Below are 21,195 nucleotides of genomic sequence, written 5' to 3' on the forward strand. Positions count from 1 at the left end.
TGTGAGGGCGGGGAAGAGGCAGAGAATGGAGAAAGCATTCCATATTGCTTCAGTGATGGGACTACCTTCTTTTTTGAAAACAGGTTTTATTTATTTATTTTAGAGAGAGAGAACAAGCACATGAGTGGGAAGAGCAGAGGGAGAGGGAGAGAGAGAATCTCAAGCAGACTCCATGCTAAGCATGGAGCCCTACACATCGGGCTCAGTCTCATGACCCTGAGATCACAGCCTGTGGCAAAGCCAAGAATCAGTTGCTTAACCGACAGAGCCACCCAGGTGCCCCTGGACTACCTTCTTAGGCAGAGGCTCACTGAATACTGAACACGTAGCCCAGAAACAAGCAGCAGGAGCCCATAGCTGCAACCATCTCAGAAACATGGTGTGTCATACCTGCAAGTTTTAGAAAATGGAATTCACTGCCAACATCAAAACCAGGAGATTGCACATAAAAATCTGTATTACTGGCTTCTGAAAAAATTCAGATCTGGCAACCCTGGGTCTGTATGGCCACATGGCAATAATCAGCTGCCGTTGAGAAGTGGCCATCTGCTGGCCCAGGGGCTACAAGCTTCCCTTGGCCACAGCCCCTGCCTGCTGCCTGGCCTAGGCAGGGCTAGACTCTGTGGTCAGTTAACCTCAAAAAGAGCTATGCTCTGTGCAATGCAAGCCGAGTTCCTCCTCCATTTTGAGTTTTATTTGCCAGAGCTCATGGCTAAGAAAAATTCTGGTGATACTCAAGGCCAGTCCTGAAATACTGAAAGAGAATAAACTACACTCCAGCCACTCTGGCCTCAGCAGAAGGTAAGCAATCCCTTCTACTGTGAGCCTGAGAGATGGGCTTTCCTTCTTTTGGAAGTAAGGACTCTATGGTCCTCCAGGCTCCTGCCCTATGTTTCCTAAGTGCAGAATTCTTGAGGATCCTATTGCTAACTGCGTTTAATATGGATTTAGCCATCAGGAACGCTGGAGAGTTTACCAGCCTTTGGAGGTAACAAAGCCTTAGGACAACTTCAGATTATCTTTCTCCCTGATGAGGCCTTAAAAAGAAACTTAAAGAGAAACTGAGTCAGGATGTATAAACAAGTCTGCCCAAGGCTGGGGAATTCTGCCCTGTTTCTAGAATTCTTAGATGCCTACTCTTTTATAATGAGACATGTCTGAAATCAGGTCACGTGTGTACATTACATGCAGCACGTCTTTACTTCCAACTCTCAGAGAAGCTATGATTAAACCAACAGTGCACCTTAAACTTAATGAGATCTTAGAATGGAGAACTGTTATTTGATTTTGAGTTATTGCTTCCTAGTGCCAAATGATGCTTCTGAGTTGGGGTCCAATGGAAGGTAAGGCTATGCAGCTGGGGCACCTGGCCGGCTCAGTCACAAGGGCATGGGATTCTGAGCTCGGGATTCTAAATTCTAGCCCCACATTAAGTGTAGAGATTACTTAGAAACAAAATCTTAAAAAAAAAAAACTATGTGGCTAAAATTTAAGAGAAACACAGGCAAGAGAAAGAGATTTAGGAAGGATTCAGATGCTATCGTTGTCAGACACTACTTGAAAATAAATATGCTGAGCATGCTCAAGGAAATAAAACAGAAAACTGAGAACTTCAGTAGAACACTGGAAACCTTAGAAACTAACCAAAGGAGCAATCTAGAATTGCAACGTGACAATGGCAGAAATGTAAAGCTCAGTGGGTAAGTAGAACGGCAAATCACATACAGCTCATGCATATTAATAGATGGAAACATAACTTACAAGAAAGAATTCAGAATGAAGCCCAAGAGTTTAAAAAGTGGAAAATGTATAGGAAAATGTAAGGAAACAGTGAGAAGGTTAATAAAAGCATGTACCTGACATTCCAGGAAAAAGGAATGGAGTAAAACCAGCAGAAAAAGTCCCTCCAACTGATAAAAGACATCCACCTACAGATCCCAAGACAGGGAAATGTGAAGAAAACCGCACAGAGACCTATTACCCAAAACTGCTAAAAGCCAAAATCAGAGAAAAAAATTTTAAGCTGCCAAAGCTGGGAGAAAAATGGACAGGGAGAAACATACTTTGAGATAATTATAGTCATTATCTCCAGCTTGTAACGTCAAAATGATTTTTGCCTCTTTATACTTTTTCCCCCTGTTTGATAATCAGAACATGTAACCATAAAATTTTGTTGTTTATTATTTTTTGTGGTCGTTCGTTATTTTCAATTTTTAAAGTAGCAGTCAAAATGGTTTGGGTCCTCCCTGCTCAGCCCATAAACCTAGCCTTCAGTCTGCTATGCACGGTTTTTGACGTTCCCGTACCCTCCACACTATGGGCATCTCATTACCATCATCATAGAGTAATCCAACTTCTCTCTAGCTCTGATGGGAATGAGCTCTTTCACTAGACTCTGGGGGACAAAGAACAGCTGCCAGAATCAGAAGACACAAGTTCAAATAATTATTTGGTTCCCAGTGTCCAGAGTAAGTACACAGTAGGTCTTCAATAAATACTTGTTAGTAGATGGAAGGGGTAAAGGATAAAATGCATTCATTCTGGTTCTGATTCTCCCATGAAACAGAGCATGGGAAAATTACATAATTCTCCAAACCTTGCTTTTCTGGTCGGTAAAACAGGATAATAACACTCAGCAGGCTGGGCTGGTTTTGAGGAATAATTTACATAACACGTAGTCTCCTTTACCCCTGTTTGCCTTTATTTACAAAGCACCCAACTTCTTTTAAAAATCAATTCCTCAGGGTACCTGGGTGCCTCAGAGGGCTGAGCCTCTCCCTTTGGCTCGGGTCGTGATCTCAGGGTCCTGGGATGGAGCCCCAAGTCGGGCTTTCTGCTCAGCGGGGAGCCTGCTTCCCTCTCTCTCTGTCTGCCTGCCTACTTGTGCTCTCTCTCTGTCAAATAAATAAAATCTTAAAAAAAAAAAATCAATTCCTTGGAGTTCCTGGGTGGCTCAGTGTTAGGTGTCTGACTCTTCATTTCGGCTCAGGTCATGATCTCCGGATCCTGGGATTGAGCCCTGTGCCGGGTTCATCACTGAGTCGGCTTGAGGATCCTCTTTCCTTCTCCCTCGGCCCGCCTCCCTACCCCAGCTCATACTCTCTCTCTCTCTAAAATAAGAATAAATAAGCCTTAAAAAAAATCAATTCCCCAAATTCATACACCTTAAAGAAAAACCCACAAGGAAATCTAAAGTGCTATTATTGGGTCTATTTGGATATAAAACAAATAATGAATTCTGGAACACTGAAAAGAAATTTAAAAAAAAGAAGAAGAAGAAGAAGAAGAGGAGAGTTCTCACCAGAAACTAACCATGCTGGCACCCTGATCTCAGACTTTCAGCCTCCAGAACTGTGAGAAAATAAATCTCTATAGTTTAAAAATCAACCAACCAATCAATTAAATAACCAAATACTCCACTCTCTTTTCTGGCCTCTTGGTAATGTCTATGCATGATGGGCTTCCAGACCTGGACTCAGGGTGCTGACTTAGACTTCCAAGTATCAGCCACAGTCTCTGAACACTCATCTCTCTTAATCCTGCAAAATGAAGCCTTAAAATTGTATTCTTGTATCAAACCTCCACCAGGCATCATTCCTCTTCCCTCTCATTTATTTCCCGTACTTGCCAAAGCTGTGCACTCTCCAAGGATGCTTTTAAACAGTATTCTAAGGCTTCCTCTGCACATCTCTTTCTCTCCCGTTTTTTTTTTTTTGTTGTTGTTGTTTTGTTTTTTTGGTTTTTTTTAGATTTTATTTATTTATTTGACAGAGATCACAGGCAGGCGGGGGGTGGGGGGAAGCAGGCTCCCCACCAAGCAGAGAGCCCAATGTGGGGCTCAATCCCAGGACCCTGAGATCATGACCTGAGCCGAAGACAGAGGCTTACCCCACTGAGTCACCCAGGCACCCCATCTCTCCCAGTTTAGATGCTGACCTGCTGGGTCCTCAGACCACCTGCATCTCATCAAAGCCTGCTCCCCAGGGTTAGATTTCAAAAACTCTCTATTCCCCCTGTGGGTTCTCTTTTTAGAATCCTTTGTGTCTCCCCATTAAACAGATCCTTGATTCCTTTCTACCTGATTTTTCAAGGGCTTCATGCTTCCTTTCTCCCCAGCAGGATGGACGTTTTCACACAAAGGGTATGTTAAGGAGCTGCACCCCTGGCCTGAAGGAGAACCCAGCTGCTGCTTTGCTAAGTAAAATATTCCAGGGTTAATAATAATAGCACATTGCCCTGGTCCTTTCAGGACCCAGCCCGGGGACATCAACACATTAAGCTTCGCAAGCCTTTACACGCCCTCCCATGAACAGAAATAGTACTTGGGGGGTGCGTTCTTGTTTCCAATAAACATTTAAAAAATGACTCTCTAGCTGTCTTCTTTTTTTCTCAAGGTGACAAGATGAGGTGGTTCGCTGTGATGCCACTTTACTGAAAGATATCTGGGGGCTTCGAGACGGCCCTTGTAGTGAAAGCTATTGGTGCCCCATCCATATCCTTTCCCCAGGTCAGCTTCTACACATGAACCTGGCACCTGCCACCTTCGAAGACTGCCCTTGGGCATGGGCACCACCTTGCCTATATGAAGAGCTGAAAGATGCCAAGATGTTCATCCCCTCCTACCCATCCCAGGGTTGCCCATAGATGATGACAGAAAGGTGTATAAATAGCTCAACTTCTGTTCCTCAAGGCATCGTTTACACTCTCCAGCACCCTACCCCAGATTGGACTGAGTCTGGAAGTTGAGTTGAAATCACTCTTGCTTGGTTTCCTCCTCTTTCCCATCTTGCTTCCCCAACTCCCTCACTGGTCAATCTTGAACCTCCTTTCAGAAATCATTTGGGCCCAAATGCTTGGCTCAGTGACTGGCCTGGGGAACAAACTAAGCAAGGACAGTGCTATTTTCTTAGCCCTGGGCTTCAGGGCTTGGGCCCTTGGGCCTCCCCATGGTGGGACTCCTGGTGGGGGGGTGGGCAGGGTGACAAGACACCAGAGGAGGAGTCTTCTCAGTCCCGGGCATGAAGCTCTGCATGCCTTTCGGCTCCTGACAGATCCTGACAAGGATGATTGCTGGGGCATCTAAAGAGATCAGATCTCATCAGAAGAGCCTACAGTCTCCACGGTGCTCTGGCTGCTGGCCAGCCCCACCCCACCCCAGCAGGGATCAGGCGCTCTGTGACACCAGGCTTCTCCAGGCTAACCAGCGTGGACCCAGAATCCACCAGGTGAAGATTCGGTGCTGTCTGGGTAAAACCAGCAACGGTTTTACAACCCGAAGGTACAGAGGAGGCCCCAACAACAACAGACTGAACTTCTCACAAGTCCGAATTATGGATCTTAGACTTGGATCGAAACTGACATAAAGCAAGAAAAGTTACATCTTTCTCTCCCCTGATGGGTACACTAAAATTCATACTGGATAGAAGGCAGGCGAGCTGAGCAGGTCCAGAAGGTCTACAGGGAATGGACATGATGATGATGGAGACATCTGAGAGTATGTCAAGATAATGTGGAGACATTTCTAGGAAACGCAGTTCTTCGGTACACACAAATAACTCCACTTTTTTGTGCTCTCTGGTCAGTCAATTATACCGACTATGACAAAAGGAAGTCCACGCTCTTTATCCCTAATTTAGGAAGTGGACCCACCTCCCCATTCCCCTTCATTATCGCAGCTGATCAACGGCATGACTATGAAAGATGAGACCATTAGTGAAGGGCCAGGAATATTCCTCAGGTTGGGACCACACACTTTCTAACCCGTGTCTGAAAAATGCTAGGCGGCAGAGTTTGCTCAACTCCTTCAGAAGATTCCAAGTCCTTCAGGAAATATTATGGGCTTGTCTTCACAAACACCACTGGAGTCTCCACTCACTTCCACCACTCCACCCAATAAAGAGCGGGGCCGGTTCTTATGCACACACACTTGTGTGTGTGTGTATGTGTGTGTGTGTGTGTGTGTGTGTGTGTGTGTGACAGAGAGAGAGAGAGAAAGAGAGAGAGAGACTGAGAGAGAGAGAGTGCTCATGAAAGAATGAGCAAGATTTCAATTCTTGGGTCTAACACTGGATCTTCTAAAATCAACAATACAATCCTATTTTGAGTGTCCTTCAGACAATGCAATCCAAATATATGTTATTCAGCCCTGATCCAAGGCTTACCTAATACTGTAAAGAAACAACCAAATGCTGATCTAGCTGACCTGAATACCAGCCCTCTATGAAGTCAGCCCCTCAAAGAGATATTTCTGGGAGGTACTTTAAGCTGAGTTCCCCCAGAAGCAGGCTGTGAGACAGAGATTTGAATGCAAGTAGTTTGTTTAGGTGGGAGTCCCAGGAAGGACAAACAGTAGTGAGACAGGGAAGTTCACATTATCAAGAAAGTTACCACGGGGGGCCATGGAGGGTCAATGCCATTGGGAAACTCGTAGAGACACAGTGGAATCTGCCTCCGACTTATCCTACCCAAGGATCAAGGGGTAGGAGCTATTACCTACCAAATGCAATCAATCATTTGTGGAAGGATGATGGGATTGACATTAATTCCTCAGCACCTCCTGTCTGCCCACATACATGAGCCAGTGGGCTTTGGGAGCCCAAGAAAACCCTGAAGCAGAGTATAGGAGTATGGGGTTGGAAGCCAGTGGGGCAGCATACATGTGAATGGTACAAGTGTAATAAAGCCCAGCTACCTTTATTTTTTCAGGAGCAGCAGAAGGTGGAAGGATCTAGCCTTTAGAAATATTTGGTATAGGGGCGCCTGGGTGGCTCAGTGGGTTAAGCCGCTGCCTTCAGCTCAGGTCATGATCCCAGGTCCTGGGTTCGAGCCCCACATCGGGCTTTCTGCTCAGCAGGGAGCCTGCTTCCTCCTCTCTCTCTGCCTGCCTCTCTGCCTACTTGTGATTTCTGTCAAATAAAAAAATAAAATCTTTAAAAAAAAAAAAAAAAAAAAAAAAAAAAAAAAGAAATATTTGGTATAAAAAGAGGTTACATTTGTTATTTACAAGACAGAAGTGGAAAACATTTCCCCAGCACCCATGCGTCTTCAGATAAGGAGAAAGGAAGGAATAGGGGTTGTAATAAAATGGGTCATATTTGCATCTCCTGCTGAACTTGTGTTCACTTTCACTTAATATACAATGAGAGCCACACCATCTAAGGCATTTCTCTGTTTGCCTTTGCTGCCAGAAAATTCAGAATCAGAGACAGCCAAGGCCGATCATTTCACTGGATGAAAACATGGAAGTGCCATTTCACACCCTCGTGTGAATATCCTCTTTCACTTGTCCTTGCCCTGCTTCTAAATCATTTTGATTCCTTGTAATTACTATTACTCATACTCCGCTTGTCTTCAGAAATGATTTGATGTCACTTACAAAACTGCACATCAAAAAGCGTACATTTCTTTTCTGGATATGCATAGGAATGAAATACTTATGGAAGCCAGACAGCCCCCTGATTAAAAAAAAAAAACAAACTAAACCAGGGTGCTACTTTGTCTTTTTAATAAGAGCTGAAAGATTATCTGAGAATTTTGGCAAAGGAAACAGATCCAAAGTCAACACAATTCGTGACACCTTACCTAGCTGGTCATGGGGGCTGGGCGATGGGGACATGTTGGTTTCAATTCCTAGCACACTCTGGTACACACCCATTCTCACAGGTCACCAAAATCAAGGAACCAGTTTGTGACAGAATTTCCATTCTGTTTGGAAAAGGCATTAACTTTCTGACTGGGGCTTTGTTCATTCTAGAAACCTGAATGAACATGAGAGCAACACCCAGAGACAAGCCCTGGGTGGGCCCCCTCTCTTCCTCACTTCTCCTTTCAGCTTATATTTGAGTGTAGTGCCTTTGGGCCAAACCCATTATCTTTCACCTCCACAAAGGTCTCCCCCACCAGGCATAATGACACCAACAGGAGTCCCCACCACAAACCCTTTTTATCTCTTTCCAGCCCATGGAACGCTGTCCCCTGATACTACCCAACCCCCTGTGGGTGCGAATGAGACTGTATCCATGCAAAATTACCTTGCATGGCACACACTGCTCTTTCTTCATCTGGTAGCAGTTTGAAGGCCGAGGCTCATAATTAGCTATTTGATCTTAATCAGTATTGTCCTTGGCCCCTGGTACACTGTGTCTTTCGGATACCACTTTTCCGGTGTTTGGATGGCCTAGTTACTAAGACAGCAGACACTGCCTGTGTCTAAGAGACAGGTCAACTTTGAAAAATGTTCAGAAAGTACTAGCCATTTTACTTGTGTTCAGAATCAACCTGACATCCTCATCTGGTGGAGTAAGTGAGTAACCTACGTATTCGGGTAGAAACTTAGCTGCCCTCCCCCTAGCGGGCCGGCCCGGTGACAGTCTTCCCCTAATCTCAGGTTTCTGAGTCAGCTACTGGGGATGAGGTGGGAGGTGGATAATAATGCTAGACTACTAGGGGAAATGTCCCCCCGCAGCGTTTATAGTCAGCTTTTCAAAATAAAAGAACTTCGCAGCATGGAAATCATGGAAATCGCATAAACGAGGCAATCGTGTTCTGTTTAGCCTTGGGGATGGAGACAATGGGCTGCTGAGCCCATCTGAGTCCCAAGAGACTTTGCCCTCTTAGTCACGCTCATCGCCACCATCATCACCTCCAAGGCTTTCCTAGAGGAAGGTGTGGCCAAGAACCATGTGGTACGTGACCTCTCCTCTACCCTTGAGAAAGGCTGAGATTGGAGTTGTTTTATGTTTCTGCCAAATAGAAGGGAAAAAATATGCTGTATAGCCTTGCCTTATTTCCCCACGGCCTCGTGCCTACCAGACACTCAACACTGTTTGGCTTGATGGATCTGTCAAGTGGCGAGGGTCACAGTACCTACCCTGTAGGGACGCTGAAACGATGAAATGAGACAATGTCACAGAAAGCACACAGCCTGGCCTCCCCTGGGAACAGAGACAGTAGAAACTACTGTTGTTGTTTTCAGTATCTGGATGCCAGCAGACATGTCTTCTGTTTTGTAGAGAGGAAGGTTTCCTCTTCTGAAGCAGGGTGACAGAAGGTGGTGAACACCCCGGGAGGCAGGAGCTTTTAGAGAAAAGCGGGGGGCCCTCTAGCTTCTGTCAAGGGGCTGGTGTCCATCTCATGATCCGTGAAGGCAGGGATGTTTGTCCCCAGCAGAAGTTTGCTCTGCTTTGCTGTCACATTCTCCCACTCTCTGCACCCTCCAGCTTCTTCCCTCCATGGCAACCAGCCTGCCCCTGCTCTAATGGATTACCTCCTCACCCAGAACCAAAATAAAATCTGCCTCCGGCGTTAGGTCTCGCCTCGGTGACCTCAGCTGTCAAAGCAAAAGCCAAGAGGGCCCTGTCAGGGGCAGGCAAGTGGAAGGAAATTCTTAATAAAACGATGTGGGTCTGGCCCTTGCCAGTCTGAGGGGTGCTCCATCCCGAGCTCCTGGAGAAGTCAGGCTGGAAAGTTCACAGTGCAGCATCCCAGGTCCTCTTATTATCTGCTGGGATGGTGTCCATAATGAAAAGGATTGCTGACTCGCCAAACGCACCCGTCCTATACCAAGCACCAAGCGTCCCAGAATGGGGTATAGCAACGCTTTGTTAAGAGGCTCAAGGCCCGTGGAGCCCATCAGGGTTAATGCTAAAATGTGACTTCATCGAGGCAGACTCAGGCTCACCCAGTAAGGAATGACCCAAACCAAAAGGCAACATGTCCCCTGAATTATAAAACAAACAAATGCCTTGATACCTATATAAAGGCAGCCTCTGCTGTATTCAGTAATAGCTCTTGCTTTTCAGATCTTAACTTAATGAGATGGCCTCCCTCTAAATACACCACGAAGAATGTCAGAGATTCATTTCCGTGATAGGGAGGGAAGTAGAGGGGAGGCTTGGGTGTAAGGAGGCATATGAGAATGTAGCTGTCCATTAGCTCATAGTCTTCTTGGGGCTCCTCCAATTTCTGAAGCCTCTGGGCTATCAAGTACTTGGCAACAGCTATGGATTCCCCAGGACCCTTCTATGGGATTCTCTCTCTACCTCTCATGCCGTCTCAAGCCAGTCTGCTCATTCTCTTTGTTGCCATGTCCCTCTAATCAAACATCTCAGGGATAGTCTGGAGCACCAGTTTCCTACATGACCACCAGGAGACAGACATATAATCCACCCCACGTTAAATGAGGGACTTCTGAAAAACCCCATGAGAAAAAGGGAGGCCGACCAGATAACATGATGCTTGGGCAACCCACCATGGAGTGTCTAAATCCAGTCCCTTGCGGGCATTACTCCTTCATCATTTCTTACAGCCCCATCTCTGGGCTGGCCTGGTTACAAAGGCTCCCCTAACATCATGCCCAGTGGGGGTGTCTTCTCCTGGGATCTACGATTCCTCATGACAATGACATTGGCAGTGTCTACTTGCCTGTTAAAACCAGATCCTTCCTGCCTGTACCCAAGTGCCATGGTAAGCAAGACTTAGTATCCAGCAATGACCCATAAAATGCAGTTCACAGAGGAAACTGAGAAAGTTGAGGGGAGAATTTTCCTAAACCCTGGAACCCCAAGAAAAGTGTGTCATAATCATCTAGTCTGCAGAAACTGGTGTTGTTCCCCCAACCCCTTATCTGGAGAATCCCCTACTTTCTGCCAAACTTTCAATGGCCATAGCAGGGGAGACGAAAGAGAATAGCATGCGAAGTGAAATAAGACCAAGAAAGACCAATACCACGAGGTTTCATTCAGATGTGGAATCTGAAAAGCAAAACAAATGACTAACAAAAAACAAAGGGCGCCTGGGTGGCTCAGTGGGTTAAAGCCACTGCCTTCGGCTCAGGTCATGATCCCAGAGTCCTGGGATCGAGCCCCACATCGGGCTCTCTGCTCAGCGGGGAGCCTGCTTCCTCCTCTCTCTCTCTCTGCCTGCCTCTCTGCCTACTTGTGACCTCTGTCTGTCAAATAAATAAATAAAATCTTTAAAAAAGGGGGGGGGGGCAGAAACGGACCTATAAACATAGAGAACAAAGGGGTGGTGGCCAGAGGGAAGGAGGTGGGGGATGGGCTAAATGGCGAAGGGGCGTGGGAGACCCAGGCTCCCAGGTAGGAAACGGGTAAATCACAGGGATGAAAGGCACAGAATACAGCCAGTGATACCGTCACAGAGGGCAGCTACAGTGGCAGGGAGCCTAGCATAACCTAGAGAGAAACTGAGTCACTACGTCCTACACCTGACACTAACGAAGCATTGTGTGTCAACTATACTCCAAAAAGAAAAGTAATGGCTCCTAGGACTCAACTCAGCGCCTTACATGTAAGGATTATTTCATTCTGTTCCCCACACACGCTCTGAGAAATATGTGGTATTATCTTTCTGAACTTTATAAATGGGGAAACTGAGGCCCACTGGAGGGAAACAGGCTGCTCAGGTCATCTGGCTGGTAAGTGTCAGGCTGAGAGTCAAACCCAGGTCTCTCTGCCCAGAGAGCCCTAGCTCTTCACCCCAGGACGTACCATCCCACTACGGACAAAGAGGCTCCTGTCCTCCGTAAATTAAGGCTGAGACTGGCCCTTGGAACGGTGTGAAAGCCAGGACACAGTTCATGTTTACAACGCCGCTCCTGAGAGCTCTTAGGACAATCCGCGCGCATCCCGCCGCAGCCCGTCATCTCCCGTCTGCAACAGGAGGTGATCTTGACCCACTGGCGGCCTCGGCACATTCCCACTGTGCCAGGGTTACAGTTCCCATGAAAACCCCGAAGTTCCTAATCACTTATTCTGATGAGAAATGCGGTTGCCCCTTTGAAGCTAAAGTATAAAGTGAACCCCTCCTCTGGGGCTCTTTCTTCCCAGTCCTTGGGACAGGCTAGTGGGAAACCTGACGCTCCAAACCCCAAACGAAGCCGGATTCCCCAGTGTTCTTTAATTGGTGGAAGCCGATTTGTTTTGTTCAAGGCGCGTCAGAGCCTGCAGTGTGAGCTTTGTGCCCCAAGATTTAGCCCGTTTCATCGTCCTTCATTAGGATGCAAGGGAAAGCCCAGGCATTGATAACTGGGCCAGGGGAACAAAGGCAACATGGAAACTGGAGCGGGGCAATGAATCCCTCGCTTTCCACTGGTAGAAAACAAGATTCCCACCATTTACTCAAGAACTTATTTTGTCCTTGTGTCCATACAAAGAAACAGGAAACTTCAGAGAGGAGGAAAAAAAAAAAAACTTGTGGGGGAACCCGTGGTTCCTTACACGGTGGCCCAGGGAGGTTGGGGTCACCGAGGGTGCTGGCAGGAGGCTAGCTTGGCCCCAGAGCTGAGGAGGGGCCAACTCCCTGTTTTTTGCTCTCAGAGGAGGTCACCTGGGACCAGAGGAAGTTTGCTCCCCCTTGGGAAACACCAGGAGGAGAGATCTGGGGTAGCAGCAATACGGACCGCACTGGGGACCGTCAGCCTCTTGATGACCAAATGAGCCAGACCTGTGCAGGTCGCTTCTTCCTCCTCCTTTACTACTCCAGGGAGTCCGGGCACCAGACCTTCCCTCACACCCATTCACCTTCCTTTGAAAATAAGTCCATTCTCAACTTGACAAGAAGAGACCCTCATCTCTCAAATCTGAGTTCTGATTCTTATTTTGAGGACCGGTGATTGTAACAGCTCATCTTGTAAACTGGTGAAGCCTTTTGGGGACCATTTCGGCTGTTCCTCTTCAGAGTTTAAATCTATGGACGCTTTGAACTAACAGTTCAACATCCAGAAATTTCTCTTACAAAAATACCTCTAACACATGAATCAAGAAATCGGTGTTAGGATACTCATCGCTCCTTTCTTTAGAGTAATAAATTAAGTATGGGATCAAGTCCATCTTAAGGGATTAGATGAGTGTATGTGATGGTATACACATCCCTACAGGGGAATACTCAGAAAATCACTTGTTTTTAATGAAGTAAGCCAACATGGACTGGCCTGGGGAAAATGTCCATGAGGCGGGGACCAAAAACAAGAAGTTGAAAAATTGCCTGTATACTTTAATCCACTTTTTTTTTTTTAAAGATTTTATTTAATTATTTGACAGAGAGATCACAGGCAGGCAGAGAGGCAGGCAGAGAGAGAGGAGGAAGCAGGCTCCCTGCTGAGCAGAGAGCCCGATGTGGGGCTCGATCCCAGGACTCTGAGATCATGACCTGAGCCGAAGGCAGCGGCTTAACCCACTGAGCCACCCAGGCGCCCCTACTTTAATCCACTTTTGTCTGAAACCTGGTTTCTCAAATTGGGCATGGCTGACACTTGGGCCAGATAACTCTCTGGTCTGGGTCTGCATGGCTGGCCTCCACCCTCTAGATGCCATAGGTAGCCTCCCCACCTTGCAATGAGGACAATCAACAATGTTTCTCGATGTTGCCAAAGGCCCCTGAGGGCCAGAATAGGAGCTAAAATCCCAACAAAGAATCAGTGATTTAAGATACTCATTTATCAACAACTTGGGTTTGCACATCATAGAAAAAAGTCCAGCAGGACCACAATAACAGTGATTCCACTGGGAACAAGGATGGGTCAGGGGAAATAATGTGTTTTTTTACTTGATATATTGCTGGACTCTTTGATTATTTTTAAACATATATCTTTCTTCTGTAAGTAAGCAGAAAATCTATTTCTATTCCAGTCCCACTCACATTCTTAAATATATACCAAGAAAAGAGTGAGAATAGCTTAAATCAAGAGACAGAGAATCGCGATTCTCTTTGGAAAAGAGCGACAGGCAGAGCTTACCTGGGGACGAAAAGTCCTTTGAGAGGACTAGATAATGGGACACACTGACATGCCCAGAGCTTGTCAATTGTTCAGCTTGAGAGAACCGTGTCTGGGAAGCAGTGAACAGTATGGGAACTGTAAAATTCTAGCCTTGAGTTTTGAAGCTGATGGGGACTGGTGACTTGTGTTCTCTGTTTTATCTGCTAAATCCTTTATCTGCTAAAAGGAACATCCATCCACCTTCCTACAAGACTTCGGGAGGGCAGACCGTTAAGGCAGCATCTATGAAGCAGTTCCCCCTATCAGATCTGGTACCGCTTCAATAAAAGATGGAATTCTCATTCATATTTGATTTGGTGCTTTTAAAGTGATTTTGTAAAACAAATGCTTGGTTCAATTTGGGCTTTTCAAAGTTTAGAGAATCCCAGAATACTCGAGTTTCTTGTTCATTTTGAAGCAATTTCCTCCAGGGATCTTTTTCCAGTTCAGTGGTATCCTCATGAAGAAAACAACAAAGTAAATATCACCCCCCCCCCCACTTTTGTTTTTCTAGCTAATAGGTTACTCTAGAAAACCACTAAGGTTTTGGTTTACAGTTTACAAGGTAAACTGCCACAGCCAATTTTCGTGATGCTTCCCTCATTGAGTTAGCTGGAACTCCTTCTGAATTTCCTAGACGGAAAAACAAATCTAAATCTTATAAAAAATAATAAAACATTTGGTCCCCCACATGAATGTCAGCAAATGATCAGATATCCACCACCAATACCCTTACCTAGTTACAACCTCAAGACACTAAGGGAATTTTGGTTTTTGAGTGACGGTTTAAAAAGTGGCTAGAGGGAGTTCTCTTGTCCATCTAGGCTGGTGTTCTGAGACCAGAAGTGATTTGAGACAGTTCATGACTCAGGTTATGAATCAGCTCATAATAACACATTTTACATTCTTTTTCATTACACATGTTTGCTTTGTTTTCCTTTGTTCTCTGGATGGAATGACAATGCTAAGAAGTCAATGTTTGACTTGTAAGCAACTCCTTAATATTTTAGTCACAACTTTTGATCAATTTCTCTCCCTGCCACCACCCCCCCCCCATTCTTTACCCTTGCCCTGATTTGACCCAGCTTCTTAAAGCATTTTGGCTTATTTGGTGATATTTCACTTGTCTCCAATTTCACCTTGTTTTTCAAAGCTCTAGTTATTGTGCAATCAGTTAGTTCATCAAGAAATTAAGCCTCTCCCTCCCCTCCTTTTATTCTCCCTCTGAATTTAAAGGGTAAAGCCCAGGATTTGCCATTGTCAAGATTCCAGATTCGCTCTATACACACATTTTTAAAACAAAGAGAAAGCAGCATTTCTCTTCTCTGCCTTGCACACAACATAGCAGATTCAAACAAGGCAGGAACCATGAAGCAGGACATCTTTTTCTAAGCACCGGGCATAACCACACCAGGTCGGCTGCACCAAGCCGAAGCAAGGGATGCTTTCGGAAGAATGCAGTGACACACCCGGGGACACACTGGTGACACCATGGCTTCCGTCTGCCTTGTTTACAAGGAAAAGTCATGAAATTGACTGAAAAATAAGCGAGAAGTATAGAATGCTACCAGACCAGGGTGTCTTACAGGATGACCCCAAAGTACCTATGTATGATAGTTATAGTAGCAGACTTGCTGGTGATCTGCCCTCAGATGCCGCTTGCCTTCCCCATCCTCCAGTCTACACTGTTTTGCTTCCAATTGCCTTCACCTGAGATCTCTTTGATTATTCAAGGATTTACTGGAACCACTCTGCCCACATGCACAGGAAGTCAGGCATGTTCTCATACTCACCCAGGGCAGCTCTTGGCCAATGGCTGGTCTCAGGGGGTCTATGAAAGCCCAGCTGCCTTGCTACAAAGCCAGGACCCACTCAGAGATGTAATTTACATGCCAGATTCCACTGAGGCTGGATTTTGCCTGAAATCACACCTTTGCTTGGCTTCCCTCCCTTCCTAGCCCAGCTTCCCCACTCCCTTGCCAGCTTCTCTGGGACCGTGTCCTAATATACCACCTGCACCCACACTCATCACTCGGGATCTGCTGGAGGAAAACCCTACCTAGGTTCTTATCTGTCCTCCTTTGCCTTGCCCCCAGATTTTCAACCTTCTCATTCTTCTGCCCATCTCCCTCTGCACTGAGAGCTATAGTTCATGACATCTGTGTGAGGTCTCAAATCTCTGTTAGAACACGTGTCACATCCAAGGCTTGGTTACCAGAGACCCCTGAGAAATGACTTCCGGTTAGTGCTGAGTTCCTCTATGCCAATGGCTTCAGACCACACAACAACATCCCAGAGTCTATGAATGCTTCCCTGGGGCAGACCTCCAAATTTCAGATCTTACCATGGACAGGGAGTTCAGATGAGAGCCCCAGGAGCCTCTATGATGGTGGCTTTCTCCTGTTGGCCCTTCGTCCATGTTTTTGAGCTCTGAATATGATCTGAGGCCATCAAAGTCATATCTTTTTGAGGGGTATAAGCAGCAGGGGAGGTCTGGAAATGTCAATGGGAAGACCTGGGTGGTTCCAGACACCCTGAGTCAGAAAGGCTGCCCAGCCCCGAGAAACCCTCGATGGGATTGTCCACATTACGTGCCACCCTGGACAGACCAACCTAATCATCAACAATAGGCTTCGCAAGTTCCCAGAGCCCTCTCCATGCCAGCCCCATGGTCACCCTAACTCTCACTCCAGAGGCATACTCACGATTTTCACAGCGCTGCCCAGTGTAGCCTGCCAGGCAGGCACACTTGTAAGATCCGGTTTTGTCAAGGAGGCAAGTGCCATCATGGAAACAGGGAGAAGAGGAACATGCTGTAAGAGAAAAGGCAATTTCCCTCAGGGTCATTGAGCGGTGAGGTAAACTTCTTCAAGCCCGGAGCCTTGAACAGAGTCTTTCGCTTGCCAATTCAAGTCTTCATCTTACAATACTTTCTTTTACTGGATTCCTGTTAGCATTGTTTGAGAATTCCTAAAACAGGTAGGTATCTCGTTATTTGATATTTTTGAGGGCCCCAGAAGTATGGTCCTATAGTCCGAAAAGTCTAACGCCAACACAAATAGGTATACCACGTGATTAGGGCAGAGGCACGCCTTTACCCCTCCCATAAGGACTCCAAGAGAAAAGGGTTAGCAGAGGAAAATGCATGGGATACACACCCTGAGGGCTGGGATTGGGTAGGCAGGTGTGGAGGAGTTCACCTTAGCCTGAGGTAAAAACCCAAGTATAAGCACACGAACCGAGTGTCTCAGGAACCGGAAGTGCTACCTTCTACTTGACAACACAGACCAGCATTTCCCAAAGTTCTCTGGCGGGGGCTCAGAAGCCCCCTTCCAAGGAGGAAGAGACCCTCCTGACCCTCCCAGTCCCAGGGTCAGAGGCTGGTGAGCCACTGCTACTTCTCCTGGCTTCCCTGACATCCAGCCTTGCTGACTGCCACCAGGATCCCCATGCATGTCTCAAGTGTGCCCTTACCCATCTGTGGCTGGCCCTGTATTCCCAAGGGCAAGGACCAGCCACAGGCTGACCCAGCTCCCCATACCACAGCATCACAGCCACCAGAACCCTCAGGCCTGCACAGCTCCACAGGGAACATCCTCTGAAGACAGTGGGCCCACAGATGAGCAGCAATAGCTGAGTGCTCACGGGAGACAGTCTAAGGGAAAGGCAGGTGGGGTGGGTGGGGAGGGGCATCTGCTGAAAGGACAAGGCTGCAGAAGGTTGACCCCAACCACACCTCCCCATCCCAATGCTGCCACTGCCTTTCCTGAGGCTTTGGTACCCTACCTTCCGTAGGAAGCCACAGCAATCAAAATGCCACTACAATGCCTAACTGGGTATTTAAAAAAAAAAAAAAAAAAAAAAAAAACAGAACTTGAAGCCTGAGCTCGGTCTGGAAAGCCAGATCCAGTCCAATCTCAGAACAGCGAGAGCTGAGTGTCCTTCCCTAGGATTGCGCGTTTTGCTAATTTTGGCCCGATCCTACTTCCTGATATGAACAGGGCAGGCGTTCAAGTCAGGCCTAGAGCTACTTTACCACCAAGAGAAACACTTTTAATGTCTGTTTTGCAAATAATGGGGGAGGCCCAGAGCACCCCAGTGGTTTGGCAGTTACAGAGCATGTCCTATGTACCAGACACTGTGCCAAGCTCTTCATCTCCTTCGTCTCCCAGAACCTCCTTACTGGATTAGGATCTATGCTTTCTTCCTTACTCACCAATTGGGAAACCAAGGCCTGGGGAAGTTGAAGAATTTACTCCAGGTCACACAGCTTCATCTGCCAGAGCTCCAAAGCTAATGCCCTTAACCATGAGAGGCCCCCTAGGCTGAGCCAACTGTGACCTTGAACACACGGCCTGGCCTCCCTCTGCTCCAGCGTGTGTACAAAGGCATCCATAGTAACTAGCTAAGCCTCTGGCTGAACATTTCTGAAATACACCTGCCTCTCCTTCTTCCTTTTCAACATGTCGGTTGCTTCCAAGAACCCAGCACAGAGGGCTTTAATCAGGCTGAGCAGGGAGGAGGAGTGGAGCACAGAAAGGAAACGTCTGCCAGGAGCACAGCCTTAAAATGCTACATCTGTCTCCATGGCCCTTACCTGTGATCTCCTCAAAGATGGCATGGAAGCCATCGAAATTCTTGGAGCCATCTGAATGAAAGAGGATGTGGAGTGAGGAGTCCGTGCTGCGGATGGGCGCTGGCCGCTCATTGCCACAGAAGCGCTTGATGATCTGGCTGCTGCTGCTGTCGCCGTCGCGGACCTCCACGTAGTCATACTGGCACATGTAGTCAAACTCCAGGCTCAGCATGACAAACCTGTGGGCAGAGAGGGAACAACAGGAAACAGGTGTGCTCCAGCCCCTCCTGCGATCCCTGAGCAAGTTCAAGGTCAGATGATGAACAGATCTTAGAGGAGCGGTGCCACTGGCCTCATTGGACAGAAGAAGGGGCCTGGAGAATGTGAGGTCAGGTGAATTCCTTTTAGCAGAGGGACACCAGTGTGTGTGTGCTTGCCTGGGCCAAGGGAGTCCCTATTCCATCCAGAACATCTCTGCACATGCCGGCCTCTCTTCCAGGGTCACTTTCCTCCCAAGGTTCAAGGCTGGTTCCTTCCTATCCTCACGCCTCCCCGGAAATAGTCTCTCCTCAAAGAGGTTTCCTTGACAACGCTTTCTAAAGGAGATCCCCTGTTTTCTTCATAATGGGTATATAAATTTTAATTTATTTTCTGTGCTTGATTTTGTCTGTGTGTGTGTGTGTCTGTCTGTCTGCAGGCACACGCAGACATGCCTATCTCTTCCATTAGGCTGTAAATTTCTTGAGTGTAGGGGAAAACAGCTGGCTTCTTCCACCATTGTTTGCACACTGCCCAACACAGTGTCTGGCATATAGAGAGGCCAAGCAAATATTGGTGAATAGTTGGTTGAATGGATACGATGGTCTAATTTTACAACTGGAGGATGGAAAAAGGACATATTGTCTTGAAAAACTCAAAAGAAGAACAGGGGTGCCTGGGTGGCTCAGTGGGTTGGGCCTCTGCCTTTGGCTCAGGTCATGATCCCGGGGTCCTGGGATTGAGCCCCACATTGGGCTCTCTGCTCAGCAGGGAGCCCGCTTCCCCCTCTCTCTGCCTGGCTCTCTGCCTACTTGTGATCTCTCTCTGTCAAATAAATAAATAAAATCTCTAAAAAAAAAAAAAAAGAAGAAAAACAAAATCTGTACACATTCCTCTGTTTGATGGAAGAATGAGAAGGCAGTGATCTTCTGGGTAACAATAATTCTTGCCCAAAGAGCAAAAAATGGTGGCACTATATCAGAATTTCAGAACTGGGGGAGATCTGGTAAATCTATAATTGCCTTAAATGGTCTTGGTTTGGAAATACTTAAATATATCAGATCCAAAGAACAGAGGATGACCCCAAGCATACAATCCCAAGAGACAGGATAGGAGGCAGCCACATCCCAAACAATGAGAGGAAAAGCCACTTTTCAGATTATTCCAAAGGGAATGTTTTGGTGTCAAGGTCACAGAATGTACATCTGTATATACTCCCTCATGTTTTGAAGAAGAATTAAGAATAGACAGAAGAGCTCAGAACTGGCACCTGAGATGCTGGGACAAGGACCTATTTCTACAACTTGGGGTAAAAAGTTCAAGTGCCAGGATTAAAGAACACTGGACCACAGTGACAATTGATATATTTTGAATACATTTAAAGGTCTTCCTAAAAAGACACCTTTTAACTAGTATTTATTTTACAAAACTTTTATCACAAAACCTTTTGTAAGGGACGATATGGCCCATTAATCATGTCTCGTGCAAAGTAGTCTAACATCTACGGACCTGACTTCTCACCCAGATACCACGGCTAGCTTGCGGTGGGCCTTGGCAGATCCATTCTTTCTCTGGACGTTGGTGTCTGTCTGAAAAGGGAAGGCGCAGGGAGAAGGCCACCACACAACAGAGATCACAGCTTACGTTTGAAACCAAAACATGGGATATTGCAAGTTGTAGCTGTACATTCATTTGTCCAAGTACTTAATATACTTAATATCCATCTGTGGTGGGCGCTGTTCTAGGTGCTGAAAGCACAGCAGGGACCCAACTAGACCCACCCAACTAGTGCCAGCCCCAACAGAGAGTAGTTCTGATCTGCGGGACGAACAATAAGCAAGGAAACCAGAAAACAAGGTAATTTCATAGAGTAGTAAGTGCTGTGAAGAAAATAAGCCAGGTAAGAGCATAAAATGTGACTAGGGAGGGTAAGCTTTTCATACAATGTAGTCAAGGGAAGACCTCTCTGTGAACTTGATATCTGGGCAGATGCTTACATGATGAAATAGACCCAGCCATATGAAAGTCATGAGGAAGAGAGGTCCAGGCAGGGGGCTCTGTAAGTGCAAAGGCCCTGAGGCAGTAATGAGTTTGGCATATTTGAGGACCTGAAAGAAGGTCAGGGATGCTGCAAAATAGAGTGTAAAGGGGAGAGTGGTATGAACTGAGGTTGGCAAGGCAAGCAGGAGCCAGATCCTGCATGGTGAGGGGTCTAGATTTTATTCCAAGCCTGATAGGAATGAGCAGGGGGTTTTCAACAACAGAATCATGATTGGATTTAGGATTTTATAGGATCATTCTTGTCAAGGAGAAGACAGCAGAGCTGGCAAGTATGGAAACATGGAAGCCAGTCAGGAAGCTATGAGAGAATCAAGGTGAGAGAGGATGGTGGTAAAAGGAGAATCATGGCATCAGAGTCCGAAGTAGATGGACGTGAGATGATTTTACATGTAAGAAGATAGATTTTGTGATAGATAGAAAGATAGAAGTGGGGGGCACCAGGAATGACCACTCAGCTTTTGCTCTGACCATTGTAAATGTGCATGTATTTCTGTTATTATTACCATTGGCCAACAGGTCCAGGTTT

General features: G+C 46.5%; 1 protein-coding gene across 4 annotated transcripts in view; it reads right to left on the reverse strand.

Moving 5' to 3' along the window:
* PAMR1 (peptidase domain containing associated with muscle regeneration 1) overlaps window positions 1-21,195 on the reverse strand; it is a 149,823-nt gene that overhangs the window by 11,767 nt on the left and 116,861 nt on the right. For all 4 annotated transcript variants that reach the window (XM_047692368.1, XM_047692369.1, XM_047692367.1 and 1 more), the window contains 2 exons: window positions 18,372-18,589; window positions 16,480-16,587 (listed from right to left, as the gene is read on the reverse strand). In XM_047692368.1, coding sequence (XP_047548324.1) covers window positions 16,480-16,587; window positions 18,372-18,589 — 326 coding nt within the window. The remainder of the gene's footprint in view (window positions 1-16,479; window positions 16,588-18,371; window positions 18,590-21,195) is intronic.

This window comes from Lutra lutra, chromosome 10 (assembly GCF_902655055.1).
Source record: "Lutra lutra chromosome 10, mLutLut1.2, whole genome shotgun sequence".
NCBI lineage: Eukaryota > Metazoa > Chordata > Mammalia > Carnivora > Mustelidae > Lutra > Lutra lutra.